The 12,802-nt window shown below is 32.6% G+C and overlaps 1 protein-coding gene across 3 annotated transcripts in view; it reads left to right on the top strand.

Annotated features, from left to right (window-relative positions):
- The window catches only part of CABCOCO1 (ciliary associated calcium binding coiled-coil 1), a 118,842-nt gene that overhangs the window by 17,705 nt on the left and 88,335 nt on the right, over positions 1-12,802 (top strand). For all 3 annotated transcript variants that reach the window (XR_015241617.1, XM_086679798.1, XM_086679799.1), the window contains 2 exons: positions 229-398; positions 11,978-12,122. Coding sequence is in view for 2 of the 3 variants with exons in the window: in XM_086679798.1 (XP_086535924.1) it covers positions 229-398; positions 11,978-12,122 (315 nt within the window). In the remaining variant the exon portion in view is untranslated. The remainder of the gene's footprint in view (positions 1-228; positions 399-11,977; positions 12,123-12,802) is intronic.

Genomic DNA, 12,802 nt, shown 5'->3' on the forward strand with positions numbered 1-12,802 from the left:
TCTCTTTCTTTTCTTACCTCTCTTGTTTCCTTTTTTGTTGTTGTTGTTTTTTCTGTTTCCCTTTTGAATGTCATTTTAGACTTAGGATTTTGACGTAACTTAGGGATAGTTTTAGATTCAGGGCGTTATATAATTTTAATTCAAGAGAAATATCTGCGTTTTTAAAACGTAGAAGAGGAAATGTTCACTAATCTGATTTTAATGTCTGGATTTTTCTTTTCGTTACAGAAAATTGAAAAAGTTTTTGAATTTCAAAAACCTTCAAACCTGTTTAAAGGAAGCCATTCTACTAGATTATTATGTATCTGGATTTTTGTGGGCTAGAGGAATGGACTTTTCTGTTACTCAATATTCAAAATTTATGACTTTGCTAGATATGTTACTTCATAATCTTAGAAGTAAGTACATTGTTTTTTCTTTTAAGAAAACATTTAGTCCACTGTCTAAATGAATGTTCTTACACAAAAGTTCCTAATTTTATTGTAATTCCTTTAATGAAAATTATGTGTTTTTTTCCCCAGGTAGATCAAAGATCTGGTTCATACCTTCATTAAGTTGTAAAATTTCAAGTAGTGTTAAATAATGCTAAAGTTCTCTTAACTTGCCAAAGATATGTTAACTTCATTTAAAAATCGTGTCAATGCCATCTATCCCCAAAATGTCAAGTAGTTCACATTTATTTAGGTATTTTTTAACTATTTGAGATGTTTCATTTCATCTAACCTACAAGTATTACTAGATATCTCAGAATGATTAATGAGAGGAGGTAACTTTAGTCAATATCTAAACCCCATTAAATGGACATTACTCACATTCACTTAGATTTTATGACTTTTTTCTTATATAACTTATATATAAGTTTTTTCTTATATATTTCTATATTTTCTATAGAATGAGTTACTATAGGAAATTCGGATCTTCCTTAGAGCCCTTTTAAATATGATAAATTTTATTTCAGAATAAATAGGATTGCTTCTTGGAAGGAAGAAAAGAAGGAAATCTATCACTGATATATTGCCAACTCTGTGTGCTAGGCACTATGTTTGGTTCTAATCTTTAACATGCATTATTGAATCTCAGAGCAACTCCCACATGGGAGGTATTATAACCACTATCTCAGAGCTGAGCAAGTAGTCCACAGAGCAGGGTTGCAAGCTGTGAAGTGGCAGAACTAGAACTTGAATCTCCCAGTATATAATGAAAAGGCCATGAGCACTATAAACATAAAGGTATTTGTGTCTCAACTGAAAGACATGCTAATGTCAGTTGATAGCTCCTTCCTTCCTCCCTTCCTTTCTTCTTTCCTTCCTTCCTTCCTTCCTTCCTTCCTTCCTTCCTTCCTTCCTTCCTTTTTTAAAACTTTTCTTTTCTTTTTGGTCGTTTGCTTGTTTTTAGTTCTTTTTTTTTAAATTCGGCAGGTAGAAGACCTTGCTCCTCCTAAAGAATTGTCACCATCACTGTGGCAAAATATATAGATGCCTTATTGTGGTCACATTTTGTGTATCAGTTTCTAGGAGGAGAAATTTTAAGTGAATTAGCAAAACTAATAGAGAAGCCACTCATGCCTTATGCACGCTTCCTGCTTTTAGTCAACCTTACAAGGGAAGAGTTAGTAGTTCTTGTATGTGAGAAAAAGAAAACACTATTTTTCTTCTCTGCAAGTGGGGGAATTTTATCTTTGCTTATACATAAGTATATAGTGCTACGTTACAGATAAATAATAGTACCAACAGGAGAAAAAATAATTATACTTGATAATGAAAAAAATTGTATGATATTAACTGATCAGACTAAGGCTATTTTTTTTTCCCTCTCATGAACAAAGATCAAATATTTATAGAATCTTTGAGTACTGTATATCTCTAAACAATAATTTTTCAATACCATTGCCAGAATCGCTTGGCAAACAAGGAACCGTGTAAATCTCAACTTGCATGGAATATAAGAAATAGGTGCCGACAATAAGATGAAATGGATATTGAGATTATATGTTTAAGACTTCAAAACAGGTATTACAAAAGTGCTTAAGTGAACAATCATGAACATCCTTGAAATAAGTGTTAAAAAGAATCATGAAAGAAATAGAAGGTATAAAGAAGAAACAAATGGAAATTTTAGAATGAAATTATATAATAACCAAAATCAAAATCTCATTAGGTAGAAAGAATATAATGGAGAGAAGACAAAGGAAAAATTAGTGAACTTGAATATGAAGTGATAACAATTATCCAGTCTGAATAATACAGAGGAAAAACGATTGGCAAACAAATGAACAAAACCTCAGAGACTTGTGGGACAACCAAAGTTCTAATATCCATATTGTTAGAGTCCCAAAAGGACCAGAGAAAGAGGATGTTGCTAAACAAACATTTGAAGAAATAATGGCTGAAAACTTCCCAAATTTGGCAAAAGGCATAAGCTCATAAATTCAAGAGACTGACTGGACTACAAACAGGCTAACCCAAAAGAAAAACACCATCAACCAACTGGGTCTAATTGACATTTATAGAACAGTCTACCCCCAAACAGCAGAATAATCATTGTTTTCAAATGCACATAGAATATTCACCAAGGCAGACCATATCCTGGGCCATACAACAACTTTGCATTTAAAATAAAATTGAAATTATACAAATATGTTCTCTGATCATAATGGTATTAAACAAGAAATTATTAACAGAAATATATCAGGAAAGCTTCAAACATATCAAACAATGCAATTCTAAATAGTATGCAGGTCATATATCTTGACAGATGTTAGAAAAGACTTTTAAGGGGCGCCTGGGTGGCGCAGTCGGTTAAGCGTCCGACTTCAGCCAGGTCACGATCTCGCGGTCCGTGAGTTCGAGCCCCGCGTCGGGCTCTGGGCTGATGGCTCAGAGCCTGGAGCCTGTTTCCGATTCTGTGTCTCCCTCTCTCTCTGCCCCTCCCCCGTTCATGCTCTGTCTCTCTCTGTCCCAAAAATAAATAAATGTTGAAAAAAAAAATTTAAAAAAAAAAAAAGAAAAGACTTTTAAGTAAGTAAAAATAAAATGTATGAAAATTTATGTGGCAGAGCTGAGTCCATGAGAAGAGGGACGTTTGTATTATATATTTATAATATAATGCTTATATTATAAAACAAGTCTAAAATTAACAATCTAAACTTAGACCTTAAAAGGCAGTTTTAAAAAATAAGCAGAAATCAAGCAGAAAAGAAAGACATAATAAAGAACAGAAATCAATGAAATTGTAAAAAAAAAAAATAGACAAAAATCAATGAAACCAAAATCTGGATATTTGAAAACATCAATAAAATTGCTAAACATGAAGAAAAACTTGTCTCAGAAAAAAAAAAAGAGATAGAAGGCACAGATCATTACCAGGTATTAAAAAAGGGGGATATCACTACAGACTCTGCCGACATTAACAGGATATTAGGAGAATACTACTTATATACATAAATTAGAAAACAAAGAGGAAATGAACCAAGTCCCCCAAAACCGCAAGCCAGCAAAACTTGTGCAAGATGAAACTTATGACATGATAGTCTTAGAACTATTTAAGAGATTGAATTATTTGTTGCTCAAAACTTCTAGCAAAAATCTGCAGGCCCAGATATTTTCACTGGAAAGTTCTATCAAGCATTTAATGAATAAATGCCACCAATTGTACATAATCTCTTCTAGAAATAATAGAGAAAGGGTTCTTCCTAACTCATTTTATGGGGCTAGAGTTATCTTCATACCAAAACCTGACAAAGATAGTATGAAAAAAAGGAGAGGGAAAATAGGAGGCAACAATAGCAAGAGGAGGAGGAGGAGGAGGAAGGGGAGGAGAAATTACAGACCAATATCCTTCATGAACATGCACAAAACATTTTTTCAACAAAATATTATCAAAATGAATCAAGCAACATATAAAAAAAAAATAACACAACCTATTGGGGTTTATCCCAGAAATTCACTGGTGGTTCAATATTTGAAAATTTCATCAATGTAAATGATCAAAAGAGGATGAGCTACATGGGATGATATAAATAGATACAGAGAAAACATTTGGCTAAACACAACATCCATTCATTATTTTACAAATGTCAGAGAACTAAGACAAGAAATGATACTTTTCAACATCATAAATGACATCTACAAAATACCTAAACCTATCATTATAGTTAGTGGTAAAAGACCAAGTTCTTTCCCCATAAGATCAGGATCAAGACAAGAATGTCTACTCTTAGCACTCCTATTCAACATAGGACGGAATTCTTAGCAATAAGTGCAATAGAGTAGAACAATAAAATACATGCAGATTGGGAAGGAAGAAATATAACAGTCCCTGTTCTCAGATGAAAGGATTGTCTATATAAAAAATACACAGAATAAAAAAAAATCCTAGAACTAATAAGTTAAGCAAGTTTGCAGGAATAAGGTCAAAATACAAAAAGTCAATTGTATTTCAGTGTATTAGCCATATACATTGTATATCAAAATTTTAATAAATAGTATTATTCACAATAGCTCAAAAAATAAAAGAAATACTTAAGTATAAATCTAACAAAAATGTACAAGATCTGTATGCTATAAACTACAAAATGATGATCAAAGAAAAGAAAACCCAAATAAATGGAAAACATACAGTGTTGTTGGATTAGAAGTTTCTACATGGTAACGATGTCACTTCTTCCCAAATTGATCTGTACATTTAATGCAGTATCAATCCAAATCCCAGCAGGATTTTTTTCTAGATATACCAAGCTGATTTTTAAATTTACATGGAATGGCTAAGGACTCAGAATAGCTAAAGCACCTTTGAAAAATAAGCATAAAGCTGCATAAATCATACTACCCAATTTTAAGACTTATTGTAAAGTTAAAAAAATAAAGTCAATGTTGAATTAGTGAAGACGACACACAGAAGGAACAGAAGACAGAATGCCAAAATACACTGACACAAAAAAGGTCATCTGATTTTTTTGGTAAATATGCAAAAGCAATTCAACTGAACAGGGCAATGTTTTCAACAAATATTGGAACACCTATGCTAAAAAAAAAATACACATCAGCCTAAACCCTTTACTTGATACACTTAGCTCTAATTGGATTTTTTGGAAAAAAATTCGAAGAAAATATTCATGGCCTGGTGTTTTACAGAGTTCTTACCCATGACCCCCAAAACATGACCCATACAGGAAAAAACTGATAAATTAGATTTCACCAAATTTTAAATCTTTTCTTTTATTAAAGCCACTCTTAAAGGAAGGAAAAGCTACAGAGAGAAAAAAATCTGCAAATCAGGTATTTGACAAAAGACTTGTTTCTATAACATGTAAAGAACTCTCAAAACAACAATAAGAAAACAATCCTATTAAAAATAGGCAAAGCTGTCAAAACCCATAAGTCCTGTCAACCATGAGGAAAACACTGGACAAACCCAAACTGAGGAACATTGTACAAACTATCTGACCAGTACTCCTCAAACTAATAAGGCTATTGAAAAAAAGAAAAGACTGAGAAATTATCACTCTAGGGAAACCTCAGGAGACATGACTCCAAAATGTAATGTGGTATCCTAGATGGGCTCTTCAAACAGAAAAAGAACATTAAGTAAAAGTTAAGGAAATCTAATAATAATTTTAAAAATTGATACTTATGTATAAAAACAAAGATTTAATGGAAGAAAAAAATATATGCTCTAACAAAAAAGACAAACTTTTTAAGAATAAACTTTAAAAAGAAATGTACAAGTTCTATATGAAAAAAACTTCAGAGAACTTTTAAAGGTCACAAAGAAGTTTTCAACATTTGGAAGAACTTGACAATATTCATGGAAATACTCCACATCAAAAAAAAATGCTAAATCTCACTAAGTTAATGTATAATAATAGTATCGCAATAAAATTACCAAGTTTTTTGTTGATGTTTTATCCTAGAGGTGGCTTACTAGGCAAGGCAATTCTAACAAAAATATAGAAAATAAGCAAATACAAATTGTCTTTAAAAAGTGTAGGGGTTCCTGGGTGGCTCAGTTGGTTAAGTGTCCGACTCTTGATTTTGGCTCAGGTCATGTTCTCACATCTCATGAGTTCAAGCACAGCATCAGGCTCTGCACTGGCAGTGTGGAGCCTGCTTGGGTTTCTCTCTCCTCCCTCTCTTTCTGCCTCTTTCTCTTCTCTCCCCTCCTCTTCTTGTGCACATGCACTATCTCTTTCTCTCAAAATAAATAAACTTAAAAAAATAAAAAATATAATAAACTATAGCCTATCTTGGGATTAGAATAGTAGTGTAGTGTTATAATATCTCAAATATTTGAACACAGTGGTTAATGACTAAAGAGACAGACCAATAGAACACAATGGAAAGTTTAGAAATAGACCCAAGCATTGAAATTCAGTATTTTATAAAATGACATCTGAAATATCCATGGTGAAAAGATGTACTATTTAGTAAATAATACTGTGTCCATCTAGAAAAAATAGAATTGGATCCAACCCTCTGTATTTCCATAAACCATGGTATATTACAAGTGGATCACTTTTTTTACTTAATGTAAATGTAAAATAAATGGAACTGTAAAAATGTTGGAGGAAAACATGGATAAATTCCTTATAACCTTGGATGGGGAAGACCTTTAAAACTGTGCCTCAAAATTCCAAAGCCATAAAGACAAAGATAATTAAAGTTGATATATAAAAACCAAAAGTCTACAAAGAAAAAATACCAAGAGAAAAATCAAAAAAAGAATAAGAAACTGGGGAGATTATTGTATCTCAGACACCAGCAAACAATTAAGTTCTATAATATTAAAAAAAAAAAAAAAGCATGAAAAAGCAAGGAGAAAAAGACCAATACTTCAATAGAAGAGTAAGCCAAGGATATGACTAAATAAGTACAAGTGATTCTTAAATGAAAAGTTTAGCATTAAAGATAATAAGGAAAATGCTAATTAAAACTACACAGAAATGTCATATGTCAGATTGACAAAACTTTAAAATTTTGGTAGCATTTTCAGCTGTCAAAGCTATAAGAAAATAGGTACTATCCTATATTACTAATGGAAATATGTATTTAAAACCCTCCTGAGGAGTTTAGGTTAGCAGCTGTCTATCAAATTCACTAATGTATTGTCCCCTTTGACCTAGCAATTCCACTTTTGTGAATTTATCCTACATATTTACTTACATACATGTAAGTAAAGTCGTTAGTTTCAGTCATGTTTGTAAAAGCAAAAAATGAGAAATATCACCTGGAGATAAATCAGCATGAACTCACTTAACTTAATGTAGATACACATATATTTGTAGAGTTAAGTGTATGTACATATACTTCTTAGCTCTGTCTGCAGAGAAGGCCTAGAAGCGACAGCATCCCAGTAGTAATGAGCATACCCAGGAACCAGGTCTTGGTTTATAATTTAATTCTCCAAGAAAAGGAGAGAAGGCTTACTGTAGACCTGGAGCAGGGAACATAAAAGATGAGCCTGGGGGCATATTGTAGTGGCCAAGAGTAAATGCTCAAAAATCAAATGATGGTTGGTGTGTCAATGAAATAGAGAAGCCAACTGAAAAGTTTCCAATGTCCAAAGTTGGAACAATATGAACAAAATAGCATGATAGTATTGAATTATAATCCAAAGTACAAAATTAACATCCACCAATCTATACTGATAGAAATTAATGATTTATATAAATAATCAGCAGTATGAAGTTTCCTCAAAACATTAAAAATAGAACAACCATATGATCTGGCAACCCCACTTCCGGGAATATATCCAAGTGAAACAAAAACATTAACTCAAGAAGATATCTGCACCCCCATGTTCATAGCAGTATTATTTACAATCGCCAAGATATGGAAACAACCTAAGCGTCCATCTATGGGCGAATGGATAAAGAAGTTGTAGTATATATACATAACCATGGAACATTGTTATTCACCCTAAAGAAACAAATCTCACCATTTGTGACAACATGGATGAAACTTGAAGGCATATGCTAAATGAAATAAATCAGACAGAGAAAGACTAATACTGTACAATTGCACTTACATGTGGAATTTAAAACAAAAACAAAGAAACAAAACACCAAACCCATAGAAATTGTGGATACCAGAATGTGGAAGGTGGTCAAGCTACAGACTTCCACGTACAAGATAAATAAGTACTAGGGATGTAATGAACAACATGCTGATGACAGTTACCAGGTGTGATATACAAGAAAGTTGTTAAGAGAGTAAATCCTAAGAGTTCTCATCACAAGAATTTTTTTCCTTTGTCTTCTTTTCTCTCTATTGTGTCTATATGAGAAGATGGATGTTACCTAAATCTATTGCAGTAACCACTGGACAATAAATCAAACCATCTTGCTGTGTGCCCTAAACTTACACAGTGATATATGTCAATTATTTCTCAATAGCACTGGGGAATTTTTTCTGTAGGGAAGGATGTGGGAAGTGGACGTGTGGGCAACAAAGGTGAGGAAGCCTTTTCACAATATACATTCACCTATATTTTTTGAACCATGTGAATATATCACCTATGCAAAAATTGAAATAAGTCAGACAGACTTATAGTAAAAAAAAAAAAAAAAAAGAATATATGACGTGAACAGTCCTATGGTTTGCAACCTCTTAGCTTAATGTTCACAATCTAGAAACAGAATAAAGGAAAGTAAAACATTTTCATGAATCTTCACATTCCAAATTTGACAAGATATTTCCATTTTATTTTTTTCTGTAACTTACAAATGACTCAAAAATATTTCTTTTATGTGAAATTTTATATTGTTGATATCAGTTCAAAAATGAGTTTTAAAAACTTGAGCAGGACCCATGCAACTACTCATAAACTAGGAGAGCGTGAAAGTACATATGTAAAATCTAACCAGAAAAAAAGCAAGGGATCTAATTTTCCCTTTGGGCAGGAAAAAAAAATTCCCTCAAACCTTTAAACGTAAGAAGGTTATAGTTATCATCATGAAAGAATATAATCATAGGTAAGTGTGTCAGAGAAAGAGGTAGTCTGTTTATACTTGGACTCAGAGGAGGTAGAGTCCTGAGCACACAGTGAACATTTGCCTCCAGCAACATCTTAACAGAAAAAGCACCGTAGAACATGTCTAGGCTGTTGGCTGCAGCGTGGTTGACCGTTAATAAAATTCTAGCGTAGGAACTGCATTTTCTACTGACTCAGTTTCTGATCTGTTCCTTGTCTCAAGTTTGTGCTGCATTATCCACAAGGCATTCTGCAGACAACTCACCTGGAATCACATTGGATCAAAACTAAAAGATAATGCAACATAGGATTGTCTTAACAATATACATTTTGGGCTCTAGTTTTTCCAGGGTCTGACCAAGGACAAGCTGTTGAGTATTAGACTGGATATTTGACCCCTGTCCAGGTTGATGGGCCTAGATTGATTCTCCTCTATATAACATGAATATTAGCACATAGCCACAGAATACTTTTTTTGTTCCATGAAGTTTAATTATTTCCCCCTAAATAGGAATGATGATAATAGGTAACATTTGTGTAGGATTATCTTGTGCCAGTCAGTGCATTTGCTTTCCAAATACTGTCTAATTAATTCACACACAACCTTGAAATAGTTCTATTATTCTCCCCATTTTAAAAATGAGAAAAATAAATGAGATTTAGAAAGATTAAATAACTCCTTAAGGTCACAAGCATCAACCCCAGTGACTGAGAATTCATCCTTCCTACTGCTACATCAAATGTGCCAGCTTTGAGCTGACTCTAGAAAGCTCTATATACATGTAATATAGTAGTGTACATATTTCAGTTTACCAAGAGTTTAACATGCATGCCTTATTTGAGCCTCACAACAGCACCATCATTTTGAAAGTTAGTCTTATGTTCATTTACAGATTTAGGAAATGAAACTTAGATCACCTAGCTAGTAAGTGGCAGTTATAAGGTACCATCTTACGTCTTCCAACTAATTATTCTAGCATGTTCGTTCATTATCCTAAATTTTCAAAGAATAACTTTGATTTCTAATAGCCCTTACTATTTAAATGGTTTAATCTTTCATATTTTAATCATATCACTAAATATGATTTTTAAAAGCAAATATTTCAGTTAGATAAGTGAAGTGATAACTTTCCTAATTTTTAAAGCCATTATCTATAGAAAGACATTAGACATAGAAAACAGTTTTAAAGTGTCAATTATATTTCAACATAAGAAAATAGTCATATAAATGTATTTTTGTGCTTGATACACGTAATTACATCTAGAATTATAATCATCTAAGAATTACTTTTTCCTCCAGCATCTCTAATTAATACCATTTTAGTAATTAAATGATTCAGATTTTTAATCCATTCATTTTTGAATTGCTTTTATCCAACAAATTTTTCATTTCTGAAGTTATCCCCAAACAGTTTCAAGTTTATCATAGGAAAAGAAATGTACAATAATAACTGAGCTTCCCTTAGAATGATACAGTAAAGCCCAGTTATCCAGCAATAACTTGTGTGTCTAACATGTATAAAAGAAAATCTGAAGGGGCGCTATGAGAAATGGACTAATTGTCATTCATCAAACCAGATTTTAACTGTTACACAGTTTTTTGCTTCATTCTCATTCCCACAGGTAGAAAAGAATCTAGACTAAACAAATTGCAAGTTAGTGTTCATCATGTCTTCCTAAGATTTTTAATCATTTTACTGTTATTTGATCAGTAATTTGAGGGCATAACACATCCCAGAGTGAAAGAGTAGCTGTGTTACCAGAAGTGGCTGGGTCCAACAATCTGCTTATGTTCTCATAAATCCTCTGCATTACCCACTCCGACCTCCCTGAAAGATGCACTCCATTAGCAAGAAGTAGAAAGTTTACTGCTGGTTTCCTACGAGAGATAGAGGTTGGGTCCAGGAGGGTGGGGCTCACATTGAGCAGCACAGTGCTCCCCAGAGCCTTCATCCAGGCCCCCAGCTAACACCTCCCCCAACCCAAGCAGCTGCTCCAATCTCATCTTTGCCAGAGATTTTCAACTCTCCACCTCAGTCTCTTCAGTCTCATGTCCATACACTCATCACTTGTCAGTGTGTGTGTGTGTGTGTGTGTGTGTGATGGAAATAATATTTTGCCTGCCACAAATAAAAATGAGCATAATTAAATAGGAAACGAAGATGGAAGTTCATATTTGTGTTATAGACACTGTAAATGTTGAGTCTAAGGCTTTTGACATTTATCTACTCCTTTTTCAACTTGACACATGCCATAAAAGATACTATTCTTTCTTGTTTATTTTTAGTTGCAGGAGAATAGACCATAACCATTGACTTGTTTATTTTTGGTGATGGTGGCAAAGTGGTGTCAGCCTCGCTCTGTGCTGTCATCTGGCTCTCACCACCACCACCAGGCATGCATTTGAGAAACAGCTTACATAAGTTATAAGTCTGTATCTTGGAGAAAAAAAATATCTTGATGTTTTCCATAAAAATACATATTTCTGGCATCTAATGAAAATCTTCAGTCCCAAATTACCACGTGGTAACAATCAGCCAAAGCCAAGTGTTGGTTGACTTTGTTAATCTACATTTTCAGCTCTGAGTTCAGCTCTCCTGTCTACAGTAACTGAATCCACCACGTACAGGTGTTCCTTAGCAGCTAATTCAAACCACCATTGTGTCATTTCCATATTTTCCTTTATTCTAAGATCATTTAAAAAGTATATTTTCCATTTTAAAGTTATCTTAGGTAGATTTTAAATTATTTGTGCATCTTAAAATGGAAACAAAATCTTTAGACAATTGTATAGCATGACAGTAATTTATTATTGTTGGATGTGTCAGTTGCTGTTCTTTTACAAAAATATAATTACTAACATATCATTAAAAAACAACATTGCTATTAGCATTGGCCTTACCAATATTGGAAAAGTAAATATTTGGACGTTAAGGACATCTTGAATTATTTTGTTCCCAAAACATCTATCAAAATAATGCTTAAGAGTCTCTGGGTTTTATTTCAGCACTGCATATGTCCTTAGAAGACAGCATAAAATGGCTTGGAGAAGTTATGGCTGAAATAGGACCACCCCATTCACAGAAAAATGAAGAATGGAGTTTTTTTAATATAAAACAAGCCAATGCTATCATCGATTACTTAAAAATCAGGTATGGATTTTCTTTCAGTAGCATTTATTTTTCATTTCATTTTATTTTATAAAATGTCTACTAAATAGAAACCAATTCAATTTTTAGACATTCACAGTATTTATGCTATAATAAGCCCAGCCAATAATGAGATAATATTAAAATCTTTAATCCAATAAATAAAATTCAGAACATTGAATTTTTGGCTAATCTTGCATTCTTAAAAAAAGGTTTGTGTTTAAAAAGTATAAGTTCATGTAGAATTACTTTTTTTCATGTAGAATTATAATAAATGATACAAAAATTTATTTTTTCTCTTAATCTCTAATTAATAACATTTTATTAATACATTTATTCTTTCACATTAATCCAACTTGATTACAATGGACTTTATATTTTAGGTAGTGGGCCTTGACATCAAAATTTTACATTTTAGAACAACATTAATTTCCATTTAAACATTTATTTGAAATTCTTTGTGCTAGAAGTTAGAGAGGTATATATCCATGCTTCCTCAAATTTATTATGTGCCCTGAAATACTTTGTAGTATTAACCAATTAAACTCATTAAGTTTTTCTCTGTGCTTAGGAAATTATGGTGAATTGAGGGGAAATATTTTTATTACAGTGATTCTTCAGTGGTGAACTAAGAAATTGGCCTTTTATATAATCTGTCACAAGGTCTGCATTAGAGGCATGCA

Source organism: Puma concolor, chromosome D2 (genome assembly GCF_028749965.1).
Source record: "Puma concolor isolate L17-30 chromosome D2, mPumCon1.1.hap2, whole genome shotgun sequence".
Taxonomy (NCBI): Eukaryota; Metazoa; Chordata; class Mammalia; order Carnivora; family Felidae; genus Puma; species Puma concolor.